Below are 27,284 nucleotides of genomic sequence, written 5' to 3' on the forward strand. Positions count from 1 at the left end.
TCACCTTGGCAACGCAATGCTTTTGAAGGGTAATCATCTGACATAAATAGCAATTACATACACTGTCAAATTGAATTCCTTTTGAGATTATTTAGTATCTGTATTTCACCAGCTGCAGACCCTTACTTTTGTGAAGGGGTGGATGGCACAAGACTAACTTGCTGCATGGTCTACCAAAGTCAATATACAATCAAGACGAGACTTGAGACTACACAATATTGCTACTAGTAACAATGAGTCAAAATCTCAAGGCATACGAAGGGTTCAAATGTAGTGTGCAACACAGACCAGCATGATACTCCCTTGCATATACATGTATGATCGCCGGTTTAAAAGTGAAATAAAGCTAAGCAGTTCAGAGTGACTAGTGCATACTTTTAAATTCTTACACACAATCTTGTATGCAACAGAAAATATCTACTAGGTTACATGAGTTTTGTACTTCCAAGGCAGGGGCAAGTTTCAGGAAACCCCTTTACATAAATTCAAACCGCAGATATACAGAAATCATGGGATCTTTCATGAAACAGGAGCCTTCGCCTTGTAAATAGTGTTTGTCATGTAATAGCAATGCTTGTTCTGAAGAATATTATTTTGGTGAGATACTCTAATAAAGCAGTCAGGTAATTATAATACTCTAATATAACAGTCACTTAGCTGTAGAGAAAGCTCTTTTCAAAATTACTGTGTACGTCCTGCAAGGTGACATGATAAAAAAGGAAGCATTGCTTGTACAAAATACAAACAATGTCAAACATTACTAAAGGCATATCATGTTATATTATCTTCCTCACTATCTGCGAAAGCCAATATTTATGTACTTGTACTTATTAGTAGTGTTGCAGGGTGAACTGTTTATAATTGTTGCAGGGTAAATGAGGCATGAATCCCAATGAGCAGCTTGTTACTACCAACTGGATTGAACATACCTGACTCTAGAGTCTGATCAAAGTTTGTAACTCATCAGCTACGTGTCAAGCAGTTGTGAAAACTATTCACAAGCAAGGAACTCAACTGAAATATTATTGCGTAATTCAATGAACAACATTACTTGTGATCACAATGTTATAGCATAACTAGTGTTTGTGTTACTTGTACTTGATTTGAGTTTGTATTTCAACGACCAAGGGCTATTTAGTATACTAGCAATACCTTTCGTAAATACAATTCCTAAAGGGAACTAGTGGTGATCTATATACGAACAACTTGAGAGTTCCACACTTTGTGTATGTAAATAATATGATGCTGCTTGACAATGTACTGTAATACAACATGCATGTTCGGTCAGTTATAGTCTACACATCCATCTGCCTTGCAGATGATAAGCACATACATTATTACAACTTTTGTCCAACCACGGACACATTATGGAGTATTATTATCATCTAGTGACAGTTAGATATTACTTAAATGTTCTCTTCCTTCACAGTTCTTATGCACCCCTCAGCCCCTGGCCCAATATCTTGATTTCAGTTTCTCAGAATGCCTGTGAATAAGAAAATATACATTTTAATTCAAGAAATATACAAAATAGTCCACATACCTCTCCCATTGGCTGAACATAATTTGACGCTAAACAAACAAGAAAGTAAATCATGAAATTTAATGATAAAATAATACTCATATTTTTCCTAATGGTGCACTACGGCCAGTCCCATATAATTATATCATACACACAGTAGTTGCTAGATACAGTATAGAGTCGTACAACAGAAATAAATGCCCGGTTTCACAGGAACTCCTAGTACAAAATAGTGAAGCAAAAGCATTTTACAGCATTCCTTTAAACTTGAAATCTATGTGGAATATATCAAGAAGAGAATATGTCAAGTTGATTCCAAGGCAGGGTATTTGATAAGGCAATATGGCGCTCCTTTGGCCCAGTGTCAACACAAAATGACCCAAATCTCCATGGCTTCTGCTCCATTTTTCTTGGCACCAATTGAGTTTTGTGGCTAATACACTTTAAAATTGAGCTAATTGGCCCAGTGGTATCCTACTGGTGGAGCAGTAGATGTCGGGGTTGGGCCAGTTTGGCTCAGAGTAAAATACTTATCAAAAACCCAGTTCCAAGGAATATGATTTTTGGTCTTGTAAATTATAGTCACCAGTCTTGTGGCTAGGGTAAACACTTGCCTGAACATAATAAGTGTCCGGGCTATAATTGACGATACAGTACTTGAAATCAGGAAATGTACCTTGACACCATTAATGGTTTCATTTGTAGTTGTTTAGACCTCTAAAATTAGGACACTTTGGGTATACTAGCATCACTAAAGTGCTAGTTTCGTCCCTGATTAGGAACAGTGTATGACACATAATCAACAAATGTTTTGGAAATTATTGGCTCAGTTCTACATACTACACACATGCACACACGCGTGCACACCACATACACACATGGTTGAAACAAGGTCATCTACGTCACATTTTGTCTGGGCTCAGTGGGTCACCTGGGCAGGTAATCCAGATCTGACCCGTTTTATGGACTGACCTGGATTGAGGGCTGGGTAAAATTTCATGAAATTTTTGCCTGTTATGCTCTTCAGTGTTCCCAATGTGCTCAAAAACATTTCTTACAATTATCTTTGAAAGTTTTAATCAGTGAATGCTCAATTAGAGTAATTGACTACAAAGTGACTGTTCTATTAGAGAGTATCAATTTAAGGAGCTTTGGACAATGCATTGGAGTGCTCGATTGCAGTTTCCACTGACTGCTCTATTAGAGAGTAGAAGTAGTGTTCATAACATCCACCTAATATGCTAGCATTATACTGGTGCAGCACTCCAGCCTATCCACACACGCACGCACGCACGCACGCACGCACGCACGCACGCACGCACGCACGCACGCACGCACGCACGCACGCACACAGTTTAAGGGTGTTAAAAATGTTGAAATTTAAAGTACCTAAATCATTTTAATTGGAAATGTATTTGGTCACTACAATATATACCTGATCAGCCACAAATCATGAGGAACCAAGTACAAATTGAAATAGTTACTATTCATGAAATCAAAAATCTAGTAAATTTGAGCACTTTCTAAATCTGTCAGTGGCTGGGAACACAGCCCCAGACCTCTGTACCTCACTGCTAAATCTGGAAGCCACTTTGGAAATATCCTGGATACGCCTCTGGAATTGATGAACTTAAAATAAGCAACTATTGTAAATACTTTGTTTGTGGTTACAAATTGCAGCAACACTGTGACAACACTGTCAGAACTGACTCCAGTACACACTCAGGTAGTACTAGCACAGTTGATTTCAGATTGCTTTTGAACAATTCACACACGACTTGCAAACGTGATAATGTGAATATCTACTTGCAGTATTTACATGTACACTCCTGGCATTGTTTGACAGTAAAGGGGTGAGTATCTATTGTGCTATAGTATGTTCACGTTGAGCTGAATCCTGAAAAACAGCTAAAAATTAAAAGTGGATTTTTTCTCAACAGAGTTAACATTTCAGCCAACCAGATGATTATTGGTAACAGCAAAGGTGTCAACAACAGACACGTACAGTTTGCCTCCATTACAAGTTCGGGAAAGGGTTGTAATGGACCCTGTACTTATATGGCTTCCCCATAGGAAATGTATTGTGAAAATTTTGATTGGCAGTAAATATTATGTCAAACATTCGAACAACAAGACTTTGAAATGTTTTTAGCAGGTCAAGCAGTACTACCATAGATTATCGAGAGAGGGGATAGAAAACTATCACATGACTCATTAAAATAATCATCCCTACGCGATTCTTTATCGCTATCTAGTGGAACGAAATGGTTTATAGTACTCTCTGGTAATGCTCACTTGTGTATCTAGGCATTCCATCCACTATCCGCTGCCTGGTCGAGTTTTATTCCCGTGCGCACTCCTCACCTACACCAGCCCACGAGCTTGTGGTACACCTTACCAGCGACGGGAATGGAATTGGATAATTCTTGACAGATGTAACCATTCACTGATGAATGCCATACACCCCGAAACATATTAAAACTTCGACGAAAGAGTCCTTTGGTTGTTATGATTGAAAGCGGCAAAACATGTTCAACTTCAAAACGATTCATGCCCTTTGAAGTGCGAATTTGTGGCACGGCTTACTCCTCGACAACAATGATTAGGCAACTCTGCTTCAAGTTATGAAGTCGCCTTGTGCTGCTGTAAACCCCGAAGAAAACAACTTTTCTCTACAAGCATTTATAAGAGAGTTTTAAAAAGGTGTAAATGGAACTGTAGGTGAGGAGTACGCACGTAAAAATTAGTTTTCTATCCCCTCTCTCTATAATCTATGGTACTACAAATGAGCCAAATTTCAAGATTGTGTGTAATTGCATCCATGAGTTATTAAATGTTTTTGAGGATTCAGCTCAACGTGAACATACTATAGTACTAGTATTTAGTTATACAAGTAAAGGAGCTAGATTGCAAACATTTAGTTCATATGTTCGAACAATCACATTGTAAATTGTTCAATTGCATGCAGAAAGTAATCCGAAATCGACTGTACATGATCACAAAACACTAATATAGTATTTATGTCTCACTTTTAGTTTTACTGCATTAGTCACAGTAGATTACTAATGGAGTAGGAGAAGAAGTTGAGGAACGGTAGCTTGACTACCCGTATACTCAACTGAACATTTTCGATGATTCTGATCTACAAAAGTACAGGATGAGATAATGCTCTAGAGTATTTATAACCATACTTTGCTTAGAGTCTCCCGCTGGCAGCATGCAACCACTGATGCAACGAAATAATCTCATTTTTCCATTTAATACTCACTCCCCGTGACGTAGGGTTTACGTACGTTACTTAACGACGAAAGTTACCGTGGTAACGAACATTACTGAAAATTCCTCTGAAAGTTCGTTCAGTTTGTTCATAAAATAAACTGGTTTTGGCAAAGAAGATATTTGAAAATTTGTGAGTTATTGTGTCTACAAGAACAGGCAGCTTGACTAAGCGGGAGGGTTTTGCAATGCGTTAAACAAGAAGGCCGTTCGCAATTGACTGAAACAGCTGACCTACTGAAGAATACGAAGGTGACGTTTCTACTAGCAATATTCAGCTTGGTATACAGTTATTTGTAATTTAGATATGGAAAGTGCAGCAAACAGTTTATCTACAGTGCTGTGGAACCACTGGCTGACGGACTGGCAAGACGGTGCTAAAGTTGCAGTCTCATGGCTGCTTCAAAATGACTGGTACATCGAATAGTGAAATTTCAGACATTTGAATCTCTTTAATGCCGAGTTTAATGCCTAACTCAGCCAGGTGACGAAGCTACGTATCTAACTTCAGTTTGCCAGCTGTTACACAAAGTGTGAGTGTTTACAGTGGATAGCTTCCATTATGTACCCTTTACAGAACAGCTGACATCATGCCAATCCTACCCACTGAGTGTAGTGTGCATGCTGATATGGTTACGTTCTGCTATGTGTACAGTGGCAGCCAAGTAACCTAGGAGACAGCCTGGCAGGTTAGTTACACATTCCTATTATCAGTTACATACATGCAGGTACACCATGTAGGTATTGTGTCTGGTAATTGATTAATGACTGGCTTGTTGACTGCTTGTTGTAACACCAACATGCTTTCTGCACTGAGTCTTGACAATTAGCCAAGGTATGGACGTGGTAGATAGTTGAATAAGAATTGCCGTCATCTCACATGTTATTATTACAGGTTATAGTGTGTATGCTCCTGATATTCCATCTCCATCATGTTGTATACAAAATGTAAGTATTACAGCAATTGTGATACTAATAATACGACTTGACATTCTAGTGGTGTTGCCTTTTGATAACACACTGTGATGGATATTGATTGCCCGGCAGCTATTCCTGTTACCTGAAAATTATAGTAGCATCTGTCTTGCTGTTAACGCCCCTACTGTCAGGTGGAATTCCCTGCTGCAATGCAGATCGATGACAAATTGTAAGCATAGAGTGTACCAGATTGTTATGTATAACGTTTTGGCAGGTTCTGTGGACTGTATATGAAGTGTTGTTAGCTGTTTACAATATTAAGGTATAGTGTATGCTTGAATAAGAACTGTAACTATATTGCTTGCCAATGCTGCAGATCATGCTGGTCCTAACATCTCACGAGCACTTCAGAAGTTGGAGTTGACTATTTGAACAGCATTTAATTTCTGTAATTGAAATACATTAATAATTATTTAAATACTAAATAACAATTGGGGATAACCTTTATACTAGCATAGGGATAACCTTCATCCTACCCATATGGGATAAAGGTCATACTATTGAAAGTTGGGATAACCGTTATCCCTGGATTTGGTATGCTATATGTGTCAGCCACTTTATCCCTGTTTTGGGATAACCTTCCAACCAACTGTTTTAACAGTGTACCTTGAACTTTAAATGTCACATCACTGTTAAAACTGGGTAGTTATTTTAGCACTCATTGAGTTGATTTAACAACTTGTTTGCAATGCTATTGTCACTATATGGGAGTGCTAATATTACTAAATGGTGGTTAATTTAAGCTACCTATGTTACTTTAGCATCAGCCTTTGTGCTAGTTTAGCATGGTACTTGTTATTTTAACAGGTTATTTTGTGTTACTGAAGTTGGTCAATATTATTTGGTTGTGATTCTCATCATGATCAGTGAGATGTGCACAATTCAGGAGCTGTCATTGTTATTTTAACAGGTTATTTTGTGTTACTGAAGTTGATCAATATTATTTGGTTGTGATTCTCACCAGTGAGATGTGCACAATTCAGGAGCTGTCATTGTTATTTTAACAGGTTATTTTGTGTTACTGAAGTTGATCAATATTATTTGGCTGTGATTCTCACCAGTGAGATGTGCACAATTCAGGAACTGTCATTGTAACATCAGATATGGAAGAAAGTTGGTCAGCAGTGCCAACAATGCTTCATTTGAAGAACACCAATTGAAAACGAATATTATTTATTATTCTCCAACATGTATACCATGCACATTTACATAATTAATGATGTACATATTATACAGTGTAATAATGTTGATAACAGATACACATATATAATATAATATTTACAATTAATAAAAAAGTCAATCGTTTTCATTTAAGTCAGCATATATAGACGAAGAGTTATATAGTAATGTTGCATGAGTCCATATCTTATGTATAGTTCAAAACTTCGCTGTCTACAGTGTTAAAGAACAATGTACTATAACACATGGTACTACTTTTTGGATAGTACCATAACATTTAAGAATTACTATATTACAGTCGGTTGGTGCACATTTAGTGACAAAATGTTTGTAAAATTGCTGGTTGCTGGAGCACGTGCATGGAATGTTATGGTAGAGGTAATCGTTTCACTATAAGTTACAAACTACCTCTAGACCTTTGCAATTAGCTACATTGGATGTTGAATGTTGTACAAAAGTCAAATGATTAACTAGCTATGCAGGTACATTAGCACTAAGCTATACTGAACTGTATTGCATGTCTAAGTCACACATGGTAATAGACCTTATAGCCATATAGCTCTGTATATCATCAAATAGTCTTGAAACCTGAACTGTGACAAACCTGACTATCCAGAGTAGCTACTAGCTTTTATCATTTGATTATGGTTAACTTGAGTCAGACTCATGATCAGTTGTGCAGAGTGTATAGCTATGAAGTGCCATAATTTTAGCTTAGCAGCACCATACACTAACCTCTTCGCGTTATACTCAGTCATGCAGTCTCTATTGACCCTCGGTCCGCCGGCTCTACCAGCCGGTCAGGTGCAAGTTTGCCAGGCCGTTCTCCCGCGTCACGGTTGGTCGAACCAGTGTAAGTAATAATACAGGCTTGTTCTAGCTCACTAAGATATCTACTTGAGGGAGCTCGCCATTCAAACGATAATTAGCATCATCTCTGGCATCATGAACTAGAATGAACGCGCACCATCATAGCGCATTAAACTGCAGTGAACTAGGGATGATGCTCGGGATGATGTTTAAAGAGAAGAGCTGCTACCGAGGCCGCTGCTACTATGGAAAACTTAGCGCTTGTAAAGATAGGTCAGGTCATGCCGAAGCTCTCACACTATTCTGACGAAGCTTACAGTCGAGAGCACTAGCGTTTTGTAGGTAGCTAGCTAGACTAGCTTGCCTCTCAATTGAGAGTGAAACTACGCAGCCGCTATTTGGTGATGAGCGTCAGTGTAACCTGTTGTGTCATAGCCATCTGGCATCAAGGACTGATCTTTAAGACCCTCAGCATCATGTGATGTCAAGTACGTAGTGATTAACCTCCCGACTGAGGCCGGCTCATGCAGGAGGGATACAGCTATTATGGGCTAACGCGCAGCCTCCTTTACATCTGGGTGCTCCTGTAAGTATGTTTCATTGATATAACAAATAATTATTTATGCATACGCAGAGTCCTATTACTCCTACATCCGAATCTCTATAGCTATGTCTCCATGACAGCAATACTGCTGGCAGATGGAAGTTATTGATAAAGGTGATTACAATTCAAGTCAACTCTTGATATGGACAGATGCAGTTCATGCCACTTGTCAATATAATTGTAAAAGGAACTAACTACTTGGCAACAGTTTCATGTAAGTAACCGTGATAAAACCAGTGTAAATATGTGGGATCTTTTGTTAATAGGTGGTGTGGGATTTTTGTGGCTTGTGGCTTTATCTGTACATATTCTCATTGTTCTGCATGCTGTGTTTATAATAGAATTGTTTGATATTAACTGTCCATTGGAGAAAGCAAGTTTATTGAAGACTACAATACCCATCAGAACCATAATTCAAAGGCACAGTATACACTATTATAGCTTTTGGTCTGTAGTTCCTTATGCTTTTCTTACTGTAGGTCATTGTACAAGAGGTTGGAAACTGCACTGTGTAGTGGCACTATCACATATACAGGTAAAGAGAATTCATATTGTTTGTACATATGTGCTGACTCTCTCTCTGTTCCTGATGTTTTTAGATCTATGAATGAATGTGCCAGCATCAGCTACTAAAATTGAACTAATAATTATGTGGAATTCATCTGATGGGGAATCCGATGTTCAAAGATAAACATAGCTACTGCTGCTGCTACTACTACTACTACTACTATACACTGCTGCTACCAAAAAACTTGCATGGTTGCTTGAGTTATGCTGGAGAATTGTGGATTGCCTCTTATTGACAATAATTTATACATATGGTTTATATTAGTTGTTTACGTTATAGTTTGTGATGAGTGTTAGTGTTGCCTGTTATGTCAGTGCTAATAAAGACAGAAGACCCTGCAATTTTTTCATTCACAGTGGCTACTGCATGGAGTCTGAAAACTTGCATCTTCCTGCTGTAAGTACTCTATTATATTTAGAGTATATAAACATATATTTTTTGTACACATAGTCCTCTCTACAAGAGTAAAATGTCACCTGCAGATAATGTCTCCGTCAGATTGATATAGGACTAGGGACATGAATCATGATGTGGACAGATGTAGTTCATGTCACTTGTGAAGTGAAAGAAGCTAACTACCTGGCAATAGTTTCATGTAAGTAACCATGGATAAAACCAGTGTAAATGTGTGGGATCTTGTGTTAATAGCCAAAGAGGGTATTGTAGGATTTTTGTGGCTGTATCTGTACAGTATCACCATTGTACTGCTGTGTTTCAGTTATAAGTATTGTCTAGAAATCATTTGATATAAACATTCACCGCCCATTGAGAAAGCTTATTGTAGACTACTATATAAACATGCATCAATAGTCAAAGGTACAACCAACTTAGCTTTTGGTCTGTAGTAGCAACATATTAAACGTTATGCTTCTCTTGCTATAGGTCACAGAAGTGGAAACTGATTATGTGCAATGAAAAAGTGGCAGTCTCTTTTTCAGGTATGCATACAACAATTCTAATTGTTTGTATGTAATTGCTCTGATCTTTAGATAAATGGGCATGTCTAATTCAGCTGAACAAATGCTACAGTAAAACAACAAGTATGTTAAACAATTCATAATTTTAGCCATACCTTTTTTTGATATATTTTTAGATTTGAGGTGGAAGAAAGACTTTGTGCTGATAACATGTGACAGTGAACATGGTATGTAGTAAGAACATACACATACTGTTTTGTAATTGCTTACCTTTTTATATAGCTATTTCAAGACTATTCCAATCACTTGGTAGTGGCATAGTTACTTCAATGGCAGCCACCTGAACAGCATTCAAAAGATCTAGATGGAGGAGAACCTTCAGATATGAGGATATCAGGATCAAGAGTAGTGTCTTTGTCTTTTTGCACTAGAGATCACTGCCAGGATATTTGAAGATGATATGATGAATTAAGAACTCAACTATAGAACTAACATAGAACTCAGTTGTAACAGATGCTACTATATATATTGCATTTTAGAGTGCTATTATTACATTTTTAAAAGTGTCAATTCAACCAAACCTTGTAAATTCAACCCAAATAATCATGTTGTTTTAGCACCATCTATGTGTTGGTTAATATAGCACCAGAAGGTGTTGTTATATTTGGTACCGTCAAATTACACCTGGTTTTGGTGTTATTTCAACACATCACTTTTAACAGTGATCCTACATACATAAGCTATCATTTGAAACTTGAAGAGGTTATATACTTAAGATATTCACATCTTTAAAAAAAATTATATTTCAGATTGCTATATAGGAATAATATTTATTTTATTTATTTAGGCTTTATGGTGTGATATAGTTGAGTGTTATTCATTTCTGTTGTACATATAAGCTAGCTTTTCTATAATGTATAGGCAAGCAAAAGTCTAGAATTAAAGTTCACTATATTAGGTCACACATGGAGAGCAAAACTTATAGAACAATAAGCATGTATGCATGGCACCGATGCATGACCCTGCACTTGCCTATTCTATCACCAAAAAATGCTATATAGAATTTGTCCTATGTATAGTATATGTGTGTGATGGTCATATATGTCACTAAGAGGTGATTATATGTCGCCATTACACACTGCTTGGTGTCACTATTAGCTACGTGTGGTGCATATGCCCCAAAAACCTTTATTCGCACATTGCTTGCAAGGAATTAAGATCGACATACTGAACAGCAGTCTATAAAGCAGTCACTTTTATATTTCTTAGATCCTTTTCCTCTCTAACCTGTTCAGTGTCAAGGCTTTCCTTTTGTAGCGGATCAAGAAATCAATAGCATTTCAACTACAGTATAGTGTAGTGGGACAGTGGTGAGATAACAATGCAAATGTCAAGAAGTTTGGTTTCAGCTAACAATCTCAATTGCTCTTTATCTGGTTTCAGCTAACAATCTCAATTGCTCTTTATCTTTAAATTTTATTCCAGGGTTACCAACACCCTTTGCCACCACCCCCTCCCTATAGCACTAGATGGCTAGGTCTATAAAAGTAACACCCATGCACACACAATACAAAACAGATACTACATACTAGTGGAGGGAGACAGAGAGAGACATAGAGAGAGACCTGGTGCAAGTATAGATGATAATTATTGTAAAAATTGACCATTTCGATGATGGAGGGAATAGATATACTAGCTAGCTAGCCCATGTTCGAAGGCCCACTCTTATAACAACTACAGAGTGAAAAGGTGGTTGCTGCATATATAACTGTATAGCTAGATAGAAAGTTTGCTGGAACAAGTGCCATTAGTGATAGCTATACATAGAGAGAACACATGCAGTGCATGGTGTAGTTTCCATTGAGGCAGCTAGCTGAGGAAGTTCAACTCTATATAAATTACAGTATATAGCTATAGGGTAGTGGGTTTTGTTGTGCATCTAACTGTGTCATGTAAAGAAACATGCATAAGTTCATATGGTTATAGTTGTATACGTACACTTGTCCTTTCTATAATAATCACTGAGGTATGCTGTGGAACTCAGGGGTAGATCCAGGGGGATTCAAAGGGTTCCATGGAGGATGATGGAGCCTTCCTTTTGAAAGAGTCTCTCTTACTCAAGATACTCTAATAGAGTAGTCACAGTATTCTTAAGAGGAGCAGTGTAAGGTATAGTAGTTATAAATAAGTTGGTGAGGAGTAGCTATTGTCAGCAGCTCTAGGTATGACCTGTTTCTTTTGGTCTTCAACCTACAGCTAGGCTGAAGATGCAATTCCAGAGTGGAACCCCCTTTTAAAAAGTCTGGATCTGCCCCTGGAACTGAAATGATGGGGGTCGAACCTCTGATGCAGCCTCTTACAGGTGAGACCCTTCACTTTGCAACTGCAAACAATGAGGATGGAGCTCATGTAAATGTTTTTGCTTCAGGATTCTGGGGATATAAACATCAGAAGGCTTTTTTGATTTCAAAGTGTTTAATGCTTATGCTCCCCACTTGTGTTTTCAACATTTGGTGGCATGGGTCATGCTTTAAGAGACTGTTTTATAAGACTCGCTTTCCTTGTCTCTCTTCAGAAGGGGTCATCATATAGCTCAGTGATGTCATGGCTGTGTTGCAGGATTAGTTATTCTCTTTTACACTCTGCTATTATGTGCTTGAGGGGAGCTAGATTGCTTCAGGGCTGTCAGCCTTCACTTGGAGCACTTGACCTTGCACACTAGCTGAGGGTCAGGTGGCTCCAGCTCATGATCATTGACTAAATATTTTTTTCTAAAATTTATTGTGTGCGTGTGTGTTCTTTTATTGTATTGAATATATCTTCTTACCACTAAAAAAGGAACGGAAATGATAATGATTAAACAGTTTTCTAGAATGCACATGCGTGAACATGAAGTACTGATTTCCGGTTTGGAAGATAATTTGTGGTTATGTTGTAAACGGTAACTGCGAGAGAATAGTGGTGTCACCCGTAAGACTAAGTCGTATGAAATGGATTTAAAGACGATATTGGAAGCAACGGAACAACTAAGCAGCCAAGTACGAATAGCTCTAGCTGCAGCAGGTCAGACTACGGATGCCGGCATTGCCCGGCTGGACGACAGACTGACCAATTTGCTCAGTCAGTGCATGCTGACTGAGTAGTTTCGCCCTATGAAGTAGTCAGTACCTAGTTTTCTAAAGCTGTAGCGATACTGATACTAACTACATGAAGGCTTATAAGTTACTAAAAAATCACCCGACTAGCTAATTTTAGCTAGCTACGTAGGTCTGTCAGTCGCTCATCCTGCCATGCATCATTGTGTGTGTGTGTGTGTTTATTTCATTTCATATAAACTACTTTTATGTTTATACTGTAGGTACTACCAGTGTTGGCCCTACAGCTGTCAGTAGTACAGTGACAACTTCAACTGCTACTATGACACAATTAGTGCATGCGCCCATCATATCGGCGCCGTCACAGTTCAGTATAGTGACACCGATTCTGCTCCCTACTAGCTTGCCCGCAATATCAGGAAGCATTTGTACCTTATCAGACAGGTGGTCTTCCAATGTCACAGTCAAGTATGCAGACGCCACCTATAGTGACGCCGTTTACAGCCAGCACTATACGACCACAAGGCAAAGTACACTAGCTACTACTCCGCGTCTTCCTGTAAGAAGAAATCTAGCAAGTGCGGGAAGAATCCCAATCACAGTACCACCAGTAACGTGGCTGGTACTAGTAGAGCGTAATTGGCGTCGCTTTTTAAGTTCAAATATGCTCCAGCGAAGGGGAAAAGAGCATACATCCCGCCCAAGGAAAAGCGACCAAAACTTCAAACTTGGAACCACATTTTCATAGCTTTGGCTAACTCAAAACAAGAAGTCCCCCCAGATGTCAATAAAAGAGCCAACTTACAACTGGCTGGACTTGGTGAGAAAAAAGCAACGTTATATTTGGGAGGTGATTCCAGAGATGTGCATGATGATTTAATCACCACTTTTCCAAAGCTAGCCTCTGCTGGAGGCTTTGAACTAATGAGAATAAACACTATAGGAAGGAAGCTGGAGTTAATCCCATTCCCATGTCCAGAAAATGGGTACACTGTAGATTACTTGAAGGCTGTAGTCCACCACTCAAAGATATATGTAAGGCCAATTCAGCATGACCTGACACTTGATGAAGTAAAAGAAGAGGTACAATAGATATGTAGCTACCGTGAGATAGTATAGCCGTATATTCTATGACATGATTGTATTTTGTGCAAGAATGTACAGTACGTATGTGCATGTAGCTACAACTTGAGGATATGCCTGTAGTGGATATCCATGCCTACATGATCGAGTTAATAATAATGCTTGCATGGTTAATGTCAGCCACATGCATCATTCCTAATTATTTTAATTCACATTACACACATCTGTAGTAACCATAATGTTCTCTACCATGCATTTATGAAATACATGGGCAGTGTTCTCAGGTATTGTTTGCAGTTGGGTGGAGCCAACTGACTTGGGAGAGTTCTGAGTGTGTATTGTTTACAACTGGGTGGATCCAACTTGGTTGGAGAGTTCCAGGTGGATTGTTTACAGCAGTCTGTTGTCTATTGTGTTAAAATTATAGGGTACCCTAAGCCACAAAAATGAATGTGAACAAGACAGTGGAAAATTGCTACCAGAATATTTTCTGTTTAGTTGGTATAATGAAAATCACATTTGCTATATAGATATGTGTGGTGAAATCTGCATTATTATATAGTATGTGACCACCTGTTTAGAAAGTCCATCTTGGATTCACTATAATCCACATGTCAAAAGCAGCTACATACCCCCACTTATATTAATTTAGCTGGCCTAAAGGTGACCGATTCTTACCGTGTGTGCTATCATGCATTTTCTGTCTGTATACATGACCTTTCGTCTTTATTAGTGTTTTGATCAGCCAAAAGAACAATGTAAACGATGTGGCGAAATAGTAACTATTTCTGTACTCCGAAACCACTTAAGAAACTGGGATGTACAAATAGCATTACTTTGTGTGTTTCCATGCATTTATGTTATATAATGCATGCGGCTACAGTGGTTCAAGTATGCAAGACATTGATGCTGTGTCAAGAAATTCACCGGTATGGATAAGGAGTAGCTACCTGTAAACTAATGCAATTGCAATTTTTTTTCTTAGGTTGATGATATCAGCAAACCAGGACCATCAAGGGTTAGTCCATTCTATTATATCTTAATTGACACTGTTAGTCCGTTGCATTTACTTATTGATTAAAGTGTTATGTACTATTTGAATTGGATGATGTGTAGGCACGTGCTGGTTTCAAAAGAATTATAATACACACAAGGCATACAGATGCGTATCACCTAGCTATAGTAATTAACCAAGTAGGGATGGACAATTATTATTGTGATAATCGTGATTATTTTGTTGGCAATAATCAACATCATCTAATTTTCATCATACAGTGATAATCGAAATTGGCTGAATAATCGTAATAACCAAGGAGTTTTCAAAAAGAATAATCATTCATCTTATTTTTGTCGTTTAGTTAAATATTTTAGTTTTTTTTGTTACAGTGGTTAAGTGGACAATAATTGTGATATCTCATGACAATAATCGTATGGCAAAAATGTCAATACCACCCATACATATAACCAAGTGGTTTGGCATACAGAAGGATTTGTATAAAGTCATTCAGTATGCCTTGTAAAGTACACCAGGAAATTCATTTGTGAAAAAGTTAACAATTGAGTATTTGGTAATGCACCACATAAAGCCTTGCTGCTGCTGCTGCTTGGGAAATGAGGCTTCATGTTGGTAAGGTTTTGTTAAATGGGATGGGAAAACTATAACATACTTAATGGGCCAAGTACTTGTTTTAATGCCATATACCCTCCTTGGTCCTTACAACAATGATATGTACTTAAATTGTTCCTGCTTCCAATTGCAACCTTCTCTGGTGTCTTTCAGCCCTGTATAATCTTGAGATAGCTGTTATTTCATATTTGAATATACTCCAGAAGTTACCTTTATGATGCCGATCAAGGATTTGAAGCACATGACAAAGTAAATTAAACACCAATGGTACGTTTATGTTTGTATGCATACGACTTCTGTAGCTGAAGGAAGTAGAGGACTCAAAGAAGATGGAGTATGTATTGGGCATTGTTTATGTATCATATGCTTTCATTTTTGTTTTCAGTGGTGCACTTACTTTACATGATGTCATTATGGAATTGTCAAGCCAAACCTCAGGTAATGGAATCCAGCGGGTACAAGTTAGACGAGAAAATGTTTTAGACGATATGATCCGGGAGGTTGGAAAGAAGAGTTTCAACTGTAACTGTTCCAATATGAAAACCTGGTTTGTGGGAGAGTTAGGGATAGATTATGGAGGTCTTACAAGAGAGTTGTGGAGTCTTCTTGCCAAAGAAATCAAATTCAAGTTATGTACTGGAAAGTCGCCAAATATGTCACTAAAGCCAAATCCAATGAAGCTGCAGGTAAAATTGATCAGCAATTGTACTCTAGTGGGCTGGTCCCCTAACACTGTCCCTATCCAGTAAATTAAAATAAATAATTATAAATATAATACTAATTACACTGATATGTACTATGATGAGGTAACAGTGTTTAATAATGTTTTATTTAGATTGACTATATTGTAGTCAACAGTCTGTTGTGTTATTAGTCATGTTATGTGTATTATAGGAAGGGTATTTCAGAAAGATAGGATTGCTAATGGGCCTTTCATTTATCCATGGTGGCTCTGGCTTCCCTTTTTTTACTCCTGAAATATACCAATACATCAGCAAAAGTACAGGGTGTATACCAGGAAACTCTGTGCAAGAAGTATGAAATCTACCAACAAAAAACCAAGCTGTGAAAATAGTATAGCTTTTAGTTTATGGAAAATGTGACAAAAGTGTAAATGGTTACATAGTTTTATTATAATATCACTGCAGCCATTTCAATGCAGTATCATTAATATCACTGGTATGTTTCTTGGCTGTCATCACCTTTATGTTAACGACTGTTTAAAGGTTGCATACTTTTTCACATCTTGGTTGTTTTGGTTAATGTTATTTCTGTTGTACATTTTTATTTTCTGTTCCACCCCATTGTTTTGTTTTCTAATTAGGCATGTCCAGTCCCATTAATTTGCAAAGGAATTAAAATAGCTGACTGTTTGCAAGGGTGTGTGATTATTGTGTATTAACGTATCTTAATGGTACTAACTTGTTGATTTTTTAAACGAGGCAGGCACCCATAGCTGGTTGTGGGCATGCACTTGGTTTTTTTTTTTTTTTTTTTTTTGCTTGTTTTCAGAAAAATGTGTATGAGTGTTTGTATATTTGTTTGCCTTTCCACACCCACATGAGCAAAACGTTGTAAGTCAAAAAAGCAGTAAGAAATTAAAGCCATGTAGCACCTGTATTTAGCTTTCAGGCAGATAAGCTTTAGTGTCAGGTGGATGATTGTTGCCGGGGAAGTGGATTGCTAAAGACATTATGAATGCCTTTCACAATGGGTTATACAAGTGTAAAACAACCGAAAATGATGTATCTAGCCTTGCAGTTTATCAAGAATAGCAAAACTCTTTGAGGTGAAAGGTAGTCTGGTGACAGCCACATTCAGTACCTGTGCCAGCCTTACGAAAAACTGGTGCGTCCAATCAGATCGCTTAGTGACCAATTAACAACATTCTATGACGTTATTCCCGATTTACCCACTGATTATGGCGAGCTTCTTATGTCTTTTCCACAACCAGCACAAATGTAAGGGTTTGTAGAGGAAATAGATGTCATTCAAGTGCAAGTACAGTAGCTATCGCACTCTGTTACTGGAAATTGTCCACGTGTTTCACGCGTATTCAAATTTAATTGCATTCCATCTGCACAGGTACTGAATGTGGCTGTCACCAGACCCTCACACTATGTGCGCAGGTCAGCTGCACCAGACTAGGTGAAAGGAGGCGTGTGCTGTATTTATGCAACATAAAGAAGGGCAACCTTGAGGCTTTCTCTTAACAGTTTGTGTCAGAAAACACAACAGACAAGCTATAAAACAGTTGAGAAGATACTTCTGTGTGTAATTGTGGTTAACAGTAATTTACATGAATCACGCTTTCTTAGCAGTGGCATTGTCACAAAGCATCACAATATACAGTTACTAACAAAATTAGCAATGGCATAAAGCTAAACTAAATAATATACATGGTTGATTAATTAAGGAATAGTATATAAACTGCATGCATATGTGCACTTGGTTTTTAGAAGTAGCGTAACAAATAGATTTAGCTAAATTGTTTGTATATATAACAAATTTATGTGCATGGCATCAGCTTCCCTCAAGTCCTGCGACATCCATGTGTTCACCAAACATTCCTGGATTCCATTTTTTCTCTGTTATGTAACCAAAGTGGAGGAAAGTTTCAGCCTTTTGTGATGAATAGTCTTTGAGTTATAGCGCTAGATGGTTGTAACAGGAATAAACTTGATTTGTACAGCAACAATATGGCAACTATATTACTGGCACTTATATAATCAATCATAAATCACGACTGAAACAAGCTGTGAAGGCAGGGTTTGGCTTAGTCCATTCAACATGAACTGGCACATTGATCAAGGTACCCTGTACATCTTTGTGCAGACAAAGAACAAAAAGACCATTCCAACATTGATACTGATAACAGTGGTAAACTTTATTTCTACCACATCATAAATAAGCGCCCATAACACACGTTCCATACACTTTATGAACACGGAACCAAATTACTCCCCATGAACAGGAGAATCTGGTGGTGTATAGGTTTTGTTGATGTGAGCTTTTGTTTCAGCACATACTGAAGCAATTAAAATATGCGTATAATTTTTATGTACCACATGCACTTTTACCCAGTTCAATTTTAAGCAAAGTATAATTTTGCAAAGTACAAAAAAAAATTGGTTTTCGCTCAGTGGATCACATAAGCAAACCACATCTAATTTAGCTATTAGTTTAGTCATTGCGGTTCATGTACAGTACTTATTTTGTGTGCTTTCCTTTTAATTATAAATGCATGGACTTATACACCCTACGTATTTTAAAGTACTGTACTTTTTAGCCCTATGCAATGACAAAGCAGCAACATGATGACTGTGTTCTAAATAGTGTAAACTCTGATGTCGGCTTGTTCTAAGTAGTTCAGAAAATTTCCCTGAGTGAAGTAGACAGTACCACATTGTTTCATAAGTGCATCAGTTCCAGTGGTGCCTGTCATGTCTATAAAGTAAGCTAATAGTAAGGCATTGTAAAGGAAGTAAAGAAAGACTGAAAGAAAGTGATTAACTATGTGGATGCTACTATCAAGATTCACCATTTGAGTTGATAGTGTCAGTGCCCTCACCAAGACGTAAGGCCAGATAATATAATATAGTGGCCTCTGGTCAGTCTCTGGAAGCTTAAGAACTGTACAGTGTTCTTATATTGGGATCAAACCTGCCTTTTTAAACCAGCTTTCCGTAGTTGAGTTCCAGAGGATGCATGCATCATAACCCTATTATGCATGCTACATAATCAAGGAGTGTGCTAGGTGTTAAAGCATGTTAAAAGCTAGGGAAGATATGTTTTCTACTGATGTAAGACCCCCAGAATAAATTTTATTTAGATCTATTCTAAAATATTGGTTAATATTTAACTATTTCAGATGACACACATATGAACGACTTTCTTTGATTCAGCTACTGTATTTCTATATTTATAAACCGTTAAAAATATTTCATCGAAGCTAGTATCCGACGAAAATTAATTACGTGAAAAATTTTACTAACGTAATATTTGAGAAGTTGAATAAATTCGGTTAACTACTTTCTGGCTATCTGGATTGAGGCTTGGCCATTGCCGTGTCAAGCATATGTCTTTGCTGCAGTCTTAAAAACAAAGGCCTCCCTCATCTTAGGAGAGAGGGGAGCTGTTTTCGTCTATTTCACCGCATATTGGTAATGATGCCATTCCGTGATAGACAGCTACTACAGGACACATTAATTTAAATGAAGTATATATGCACATATGCATCTAGCTACAGCAATTCCACTCCAGTTAATTGCTTGATTTGTGACGGACAACTTCTGAATCTGGGGTGCAGCCTCCATGGAACGGAGACGCCACACTTCAGTTTCGCTGCTTGTCATTCTGCTTCTCCTATATACAAAAAAGGCCGTATAGAATTAATAAAGTTACGTAATTCATTGTTAAAAATTTTTCGTTGCTTGAGGAAATCAGTGAAAATTGTTTAACACGAAAATTAAACTCGTGAAAATTTCTCGCAGCTTATATATATTTATAGAAATACGGTACTTGTGTTTTGATGCTCAATGTATAGTGTAGTGTATATGTGGGGAGACTGTTTGTGCAAACTGACTTCAGTGTGCACACTTCTTGAATGTGTTTTCTTCTGTTGCAGAGTAGTCAGGTAGCTATCAAAGCTGAACTAGATGATGTAATTGTGGGACTGGCAGATGCCGGTGTGCTAAATGCTATAAGAGATCATTCAGAGTTGTTCAAACGACTTTTTGTGAACCAAAATGATCCTTTGACAGCAGGTACAGAACAAAAAAGTCATTTTATACATTAATCTAATGTTAAATAGATCAAGTGATCCAGGTTTTTGCAAGGAAAGTGTTTTCTAGTGAGGGGTCAAATGATCTTCAACGGGAGAAGACAACGTACATTTATTTTACTGACTTACTAGAAGAAATGGAAGATATACAGCTTGATGTTTGTGTTAAAAATCTAACTTTACATGGGTATGACATTTTTAGAAGGAGATCTCAGTCTAGCATTACGATTTTTTACTGGTTCTGAACGAATACCACCAGAAGGGTTTGCCGAGTGTACTTTGTACTTCAATGCCAACAACAAGTACCCAACAGCCTCTACCTGTGGATTAAACCTCACTTTGCCTACAAAGTATGTTGACAAATATGAAGAGTTTAAACGAAATATGATATATGGATTTAAACATAACGGAGGCTATGGTTATTCGTAGTTACTGAACAGTGTGTAGTGTAGAACAGAACAGTGTGTAGTATGCTTATTACGTGGTTTTAAAGTTTATAATTTATTCTGTGACTGCCAGCTATACTATAATTGAGGTACATACAGTAGTTAATAGGAATATCAAAAGTTTTAATACTCATAATTCAGGGCTCCTATAAGGTTAGCAACATTTCCTTATTGGCATGGTGTATAGAATGGTAGATACAGTGTAATGGTCAAAATACATAGTAGGGTATGCACTGCATGCTGCTGCTTTAGTTGCATATTTCCATTGTGTAGTTTAGACAACTAGACTCAATATAGTTTCAGAATAATGTGGTGCACTGGGGGTCAGCAGATAATTGGGTTATCTTCAAACAAGTGATTTCACTATGTTTATATGGGTGGATCCATTCATTACCCACCATAAACCACCTCCTCTCTGCTTAAAGTCATATAAACCAAATTCCAGAATCAACTTTTATCATGGTACAGATGTGGTTGTCACAAACAAGTTCTACAGGGAAATCTCCAATGAGATCCCCAGCTGGTATAGTGGTCACTGGAGACATACAAGCTCCCCTTGGCTTTACTAGATTATAAAACCTGTGAACATATTAGAATATTAGTCACTTGTATAAACTAGAAATGCCACAAACATGATTATAAAACAGTAAACTACAATTAAAATAACTAACTACTAAAAAGAAACTAACTACAATACACCTTAATTACCTTAAAACTACCTGCAATAACTACAGAAACAAACTAGGAATTCAGGGAAGGGAAATTGTCTCCACCCTGCAGAGCCCAGTATCTTAGTACCATTCTAGCATTGTTAGTCCAAAGCAACACTGAAATTTGCTGCAGCAAGTTCCCCCAAGCCAATCAGTTTAGTAGAAGCACCATGTACTTCTGGCTGTAGTGCAGTCAGCAATTGAGCTCTAAGAGCAAATGGAGACCAAACGCCAAATGTTTCCACTACAAGGGAAATGAAGTCACACCCTACTTCTGTAGCATTCTCGATGTCTGGTCCTTTGCCAACTTCCCAGTTATAGCAGCTACCCTGGCACAAGAAACGTGAAGCTTGAGTAGTACTATGGACTGACAAGTCAGGTCAACGATGCTGGTAAACATCACCAGGGGGAGAGTGGTCGTTGCCAGAGATATTAGAATAGATACAGCCAATTTCAGGTTGGTTGTCCATGTAGTTTCAAATGCAAAAATATCATGTGCATAGAAACAACCAATAAAGCTTCACACCGTCAAGCACATGACCTGCATTTGTTTTGTTTTGTTTTGTTTACATGGTCAACCAACCCAAAATAAACAGTATAACACAGGAGAATCACACGATCTCATAGTTCAACCATATCACCTCAGTATCAATACCAAGTATTCTAATGTGTGAATTGGTAGTGTATTGAGTGTATCCCTGTGTCCCCCAGAACTTCTCAACACAACATGGTGCTTTTCCTAAACACCTGGTGCCATACTTGGTAGTATAAACACATGACTATTGATGACTAACCTCCCCTGGCATATTTTTGGACACACTTCTGACTTATACAAACTCAGAACATCAAAAAATCTGAAGGATTCATACTTGTTATCACTGTGCTAGTGCTGCTAACTACCAGCACCCTAAATTATAAAATGCAAGACATGATCTAGCCTAAAGTAAACACTAGGACACAGGACGCTACATGATATTAACGTTTAACAGAGGCCTCATCAATCCATCCACTAAAAATCACCTACTGACCACACCAACAATATAACCATAACAAAATCGCCAATGTAGACAACACAAACACTCATCACGATGTCGCAATCTATCACATGTGGGAAAAGTGTCAAACTAGTTGAGAAAGGGATAAAATTTCTGAGTTATAATTGACTAATATTATGTAAACGATACATGTTTACAAAACAGTCCTATGATGTCACACCATTATAATTGAGATATCAAAATAAAATAATGGTTGTCACTTATTGAGATATAGGTTTTACTATTATTGCATAGCCCTACTGACCATACCTACAACAAAAGTAACTTGCAACACAATGTAAATTTTAATCCCACTACCAGATCAAATAACACTCTAATTGTAATTGGTACACTTGCTGCAATATCATACAACGTTCTACCCATTCTAACACTATAGCACAAATGCATATCTTATCCTACCTAATTAGACCTTTCACACTTAACCTTGTCCCTAAAACAATTTCTGGATCAATCACCCTCTTCGTTAATAAACAAAAGAACTCTAAATGCATACCCTAACAAAAGTCAACACCTCCCACATCTACCCAGTATACACAGCACAACAAAGATATCATACTTCAACTACAAAAACAATTTTTGCTCATCAACATACACAATGCTTATAGTGATACTCTGAGCATGTTGCACTATTCTACAAACTATTGCAATGTACAGTGTCAATATTATTTATTTATTTATATTAATTTAATATATTTGTTTATTTATATAATTTATCCAAAAGGCTCAGCCTGTACATGCATTATATGGGTGCTTCCCAAGATGCATATGTACAATATACAAAAAAACATGACACAGTTATACATACTACATTATACAGATAACTAAAACATTAACTTGAAAGAGACAAGTTCTCAGAACTTTCCAAAGTCTTCACCTTGGTAAGGGTAATTTTGTTGTAGCTAGCTATGTTTTTTGTATTTGGTTATGTTTCCTTATGTATATGTGTAGTTCCTAGGTTAAATATATAATTTAAATCAAACCATACATAATAATTTTTATTATCTATGATCAAACAGAATAGTGGAATAGCTATTGAAAAATGAGTACAGGTCTAGATCTACTGGTATATAAAAGCACTAATAGTGGCCTGTAGCAGAACATTCAAGGGAATGTAGCCTTGTCTTGTGCCTTGCAGGACGACTTACTCAGTGACTTGAACTAGCTAAATGGAGCCAAAACATAATGAGTACCTTTTGTGCAGTCAACTCCCTAAAACAAACTCCAGAGAGAGAACCATCAATGATGAAAATAATGCATACATATATTATACAGTAACTGAAAGTGTCCTCCGGCACACGCAACCACAACATGGAAGACCATAAGGTGGGCGTGGCAAGGAGTGAAATTATAACAAAACACAAAACAACAAACAAAAAATAACAGCGAATAAACAAGTGGTCCTATGTTCCTACCAACCACTCAGCACAGTTCCTTGCTAGAAAAATTCTTCGAGATGCAGTAATAGATAATCCAGCAGCTTCATCAAATAACTTTCTGCATTGAGACCGTGAGATTGCCATAGCTTGTTGAATATAGCCTAGAGCATTACACAGTGAGGACAGTGATGAATGCAAATAATGACCAAGAACATTAATTTCGATGGTATTATAGTAACAAGGAATTCCCATTCTATCCAGTTCCGATAAAATCTGTAAGTAATCTTCCTTGGTTTGCTTTTGATCTCTTGCAGATTCTAAATGTTGGATAGAGTCCAAAGGGCACATCAGCTCTAACAGCACAACTGCATTAGTTGATATATTGTGAATCACTATATCAGGACAATAAGGAGTTATGGTAAATGATGGAGGGATGGTTGCCTAAGGAGACACACTAGCATACATTTATGGTAAGTCAGCATAAACATGAATGGTTTGTGACTCCACCAAAAGACTAGAGAGATTGGAAACTATGCAATATAAAACTTTATCATGTCTGTAAGTAAAACGGCCTTGTTATAAAGCAACAGGGCAACCCCCTAAAATGTGAGCAGTGATGGGACGTGTATTACCACAGAGAGAACACTTCACATCACACTGAATGTGCCATCGCTGAAAATTTACTGGTGTGGGAAGGGTATCAGAAGCAGCTCACAGGATAAAGGAAAGGTGGCCGGGATGACACCCCAACAAAAGTCTGTTCCAAGTTTTACAGCAAGATTCCAAACACACAGAGTCTTTAAGCTTACACTGAACAGACAGAGTAACCAAATGATCATCATATCTAGAGCATTCATCAGCTGCTATATAGCAGTTTCTTTGGAAGCAGGTACAAAGGACGAGCCACTGGAAAAGATGACAACTGTAAATGTGCCTTGGATAAAAGTTGATAACCAGATGCTTGGGTCTGTAAATAAGCATCACCCAGATGAAGTTGCAGCCCCAACTGCTGGAGCTGGGGGTCTCCAGATGTGTTGATACAAGACAGGAGACTTAACTTGGTCTCTCTGGACACCACTGATACACTGGGACAGCAGACACCAGGGTAGTAAAGTAAGGCCCGAGTAGCACATCTGGGAAGTCCCAACCACTTCTTAAGGTAGCAGGTAGCCAAATTCTCTAACTTACCAATAGCAGACTCAGCCTATAGCATCCACATACCGACAAACAAAAACTTAATAGTGAAACAATATAGTTCCTCTCTAACCATAATTTATATTCACCGTGGATTGGTAGCAGGTCTGTGGCTGATAAGAGTTGAGACAGTGAGTCAGTCATTTTCTTGTTTGCAGCAGCTTTTGTGGCATTCAAGGACACTTCCAATGATTTCCCCAAAAACTAATGCTGCCTTCAGTAATTGACTTCAGCAACCTCCAGACAGTTGAATGCCTTATTATTATTTATCTGATTTGTCACGAGACAGGGTGACACCAAAAGGCCCGGGCAGAGCCTGTACAAGGGTGTTTCCCTAGAAGATACAAAACTAAAAACGGAGCCAAATACAGACAAAAACACAGCTACACTCTTTCCTATGACTGTGGCCATCAAAAAACAGGAGATACACTTGGAAGGTTTAAAAGAGCCGTGCAGCTAAGTGTGCCGCATACAAAGCTATCATCCGGCCAACGCTAGAGTATGCTGCAGTCATATGGAATCCCCATAATTTGGGAGATATCCAACTACTAGAGTCCCTACAAAAGCGGGCAGCTCGATGGATCTGTGGGAGTCGCTGGAGTCCATCTACCAGCTCTTGGACCATTTCTTCGAATGATTGTTGCTCCCAACTTCACCTTCCTTCTCTCCAGTCAAGATGAAGTTTCCTTTCGGTCAGTTTCCTCAATGACATATATCACCAGCAAACATCTATTACATTTAATAGTCACTGTTTATTTAATTCCATAGCATCTACCAGAAGTCACCATCTTTCACTAGTCCCTCCACAGTCCACCATTAATTCTAGGAGATATTCTTTTTTTTGTCAACACAACTTTCTTCTGGAACACTGTGCCATTACATATCCTTGAAGACAGTAATCAAAAGTCTTTCCGGCATCACCTTTATAATTACTTATGTGTAAAGTAACTTCTTAATCACTGTTTTGTGTTTTGTTGTGTACTGTTTAGTTTGTAGTGTACTGTAGGTATATGTATGTTTGTTTTTTGTAGGCGGACACCTTGTACAGGCTTTGCCTTTTGTGTATGCCTTCCTTTTTGGTAAATTGATAATAATATTAAAGACAAATCCAGGTCTGCAGCCTTTCGATCAGTTCTACGCTCAAGTCGGCCAAGTCAGCAGGTAGAGTATGTAGAGTCGGTGCCCAGCTCGAAATGTTTGCAAAATGGTACAGTTCCGACTGTCATGAACGTGGCAAATTGAAAAGTAAATAGTTTGTTGTGGGTGGGGTCTGGCACGAGACTAGTAGAGTTAGTTGTCCGATGTCGATCACGAGACACCACGTGATCACCGCAGTCTGTACAACATTTGCTTTACAATGGTAGCTATATACCCTTCTATTTATATTTAATATAGTAGTGTATTATTGGCGTAAATCACTTCTCATAGTATGGCAGGAGCTGCTAAACTTGAGTGGTCGTGTTATACATGTGTCAGGTTAGGCCACTACGATGAGATAACTTGTTTCTCATCAACCGCCCGCACCAAAGTTTTCTTTTGCCCATGCGCACTCATTAGTGCACGAGATTGCAGCATAACTTTTTTGAGTATTGTGGTAGTGGGCTTATCACGTAGAAAAGCACTATTTCCATGGAAAACTACAACCCTATTGAGATACAGACACCGTTTATTAGTGTTTTTTACTTCTGTGTTGATTAGAGTGCTTTCTGGAGCATTAAAAACCATCAAGGCATCAACATTGTGACTACAGTGTACAGTAGACTATACACTAGCATTGGTACCGTGACCTGCATGCCCTATGTGCATATCTAAGAGTCATAGTAGCTTTAGTGCATAAGACAGCCCCTCCCCCTAATAAGACTGACCATCCTACACATACTAACCCCGCTGCTGCATGTTTGCTGATGTTTGCTACTGCTCAGTGCTGCTGTTGCTGCTGTTGCTGCTGCTGCTGTTGCTGCTGCTGCTGCTGTTGTTGTTGCTGTACTGTGGTATGGTACATGACCCCAAAACTGGTGGAGCTCTCGTAAAGGAAATGAAAGCTTTGTTACTGAAGTTGAA

The 27,284-nt window shown here is 38.0% G+C and overlaps 1 protein-coding gene and 3 long non-coding RNA genes across 8 annotated transcripts; 3 read left to right on the forward strand and 1 right to left on the reverse strand.

Annotated features, from left to right (window-relative positions):
* Nucleotides 1-1,206: 1,206 nt before the first annotated feature.
* Nucleotides 1,207-4,989, reverse strand: LOC136237951 (uncharacterized). Of its 2 annotated transcripts, XR_010692670.1 has the most exons (4): nucleotides 4,714-4,989; nucleotides 4,552-4,664; nucleotides 1,544-1,572; nucleotides 1,207-1,486 (listed from the first exon to the last, which is right to left on the reverse strand). It is a non-coding gene; the product is annotated as an uncharacterized lncRNA (long non-coding RNA). The 2 variants fall into 2 exon arrangements; XR_010692671.1 differs by lacking the exon at nucleotides 1,544-1,572 and having other exon boundaries at nucleotides 4,714-4,984.
* LOC136237948 (uncharacterized) lies at nucleotides 4,796-6,207 on the forward strand. Of its 2 annotated transcripts, none has more exons than XR_010692666.1 (8): nucleotides 4,796-5,050; nucleotides 5,104-5,331; nucleotides 5,381-5,487; nucleotides 5,540-5,633; nucleotides 5,694-5,746; nucleotides 5,796-5,945; nucleotides 5,991-6,038; nucleotides 6,093-6,207. It is a non-coding gene; the product is annotated as an uncharacterized lncRNA (long non-coding RNA). The 2 variants fall into 2 exon arrangements; XR_010692665.1 differs by having other exon boundaries at nucleotides 5,104-5,329; nucleotides 5,376-5,487.
* A 1,620-nt stretch (nucleotides 6,208-7,827) lies between these two features.
* Nucleotides 7,828-10,401, forward strand: LOC136237949 (uncharacterized). 3 transcript variants are annotated; one of them, XR_010692668.1, is made up of 9 exons: nucleotides 7,828-8,351; nucleotides 8,400-8,583; nucleotides 8,636-8,904; nucleotides 8,969-9,333; nucleotides 9,388-9,532; nucleotides 9,820-9,875; nucleotides 9,927-9,977; nucleotides 10,031-10,081; nucleotides 10,137-10,400. It is a non-coding gene; the product is annotated as an uncharacterized lncRNA (long non-coding RNA). The 3 variants fall into 3 exon arrangements; XR_010692667.1 differs by having other exon boundaries at nucleotides 8,400-8,904; nucleotides 10,137-10,401; XR_010692669.1 differs by having other exon boundaries at nucleotides 8,400-8,904; nucleotides 9,927-9,965; nucleotides 10,137-10,401.
* Nucleotides 10,402-14,851: 4,450 nt separating this feature from the next.
* Nucleotides 14,852-20,955, forward strand: LOC136239180 (uncharacterized). Its single transcript, XM_066029911.1, has 8 exons — nucleotides 14,852-14,961; nucleotides 15,018-15,050; nucleotides 15,863-15,908; nucleotides 15,962-15,993; nucleotides 16,045-16,345; nucleotides 20,287-20,425; nucleotides 20,473-20,600; nucleotides 20,644-20,955. Exons 1-8 carry the CDS (start codon nucleotides 14,882-14,884, stop codon nucleotides 20,869-20,871), a joined length of 987 nt encoding a protein of 328 aa, XP_065885983.1. The 5' UTR covers nucleotides 14,852-14,881; the 3' UTR covers nucleotides 20,872-20,955.
* Nucleotides 20,956-27,284: the final 6,329 nt, after the last annotated feature.

Source organism: Dysidea avara, chromosome 11, assembly GCF_963678975.1.
Source record: "Dysidea avara chromosome 11, odDysAvar1.4, whole genome shotgun sequence".
In the NCBI taxonomy this organism is placed as follows: domain Eukaryota; kingdom Metazoa; phylum Porifera; class Demospongiae; order Dictyoceratida; family Dysideidae; genus Dysidea; species Dysidea avara.

Excerpts from the sequence above, each read along its gene's own strand:
- LOC136239180 (XM_066029911.1), top strand. The coding sequence starts at position 14,882 with ATGCATTTATGTTATATAATGCATGCGGCTACAGTGGTTCAAGTATGC. Across the intron at positions 16,346-20,286 it reads CAAATCCAATGAAGCTGCAG|AGTAGTCAGGTAGCTATCAA; the intron begins GTAAAATTGATC and ends CTTCTGTTGCAG. Across the intron at positions 20,601-20,643 it reads TGGAAGATATACAGCTTGAT|GAAGGAGATCTCAGTCTAGC; the intron begins GTTTGTGTTAAA and ends ATGACATTTTTA.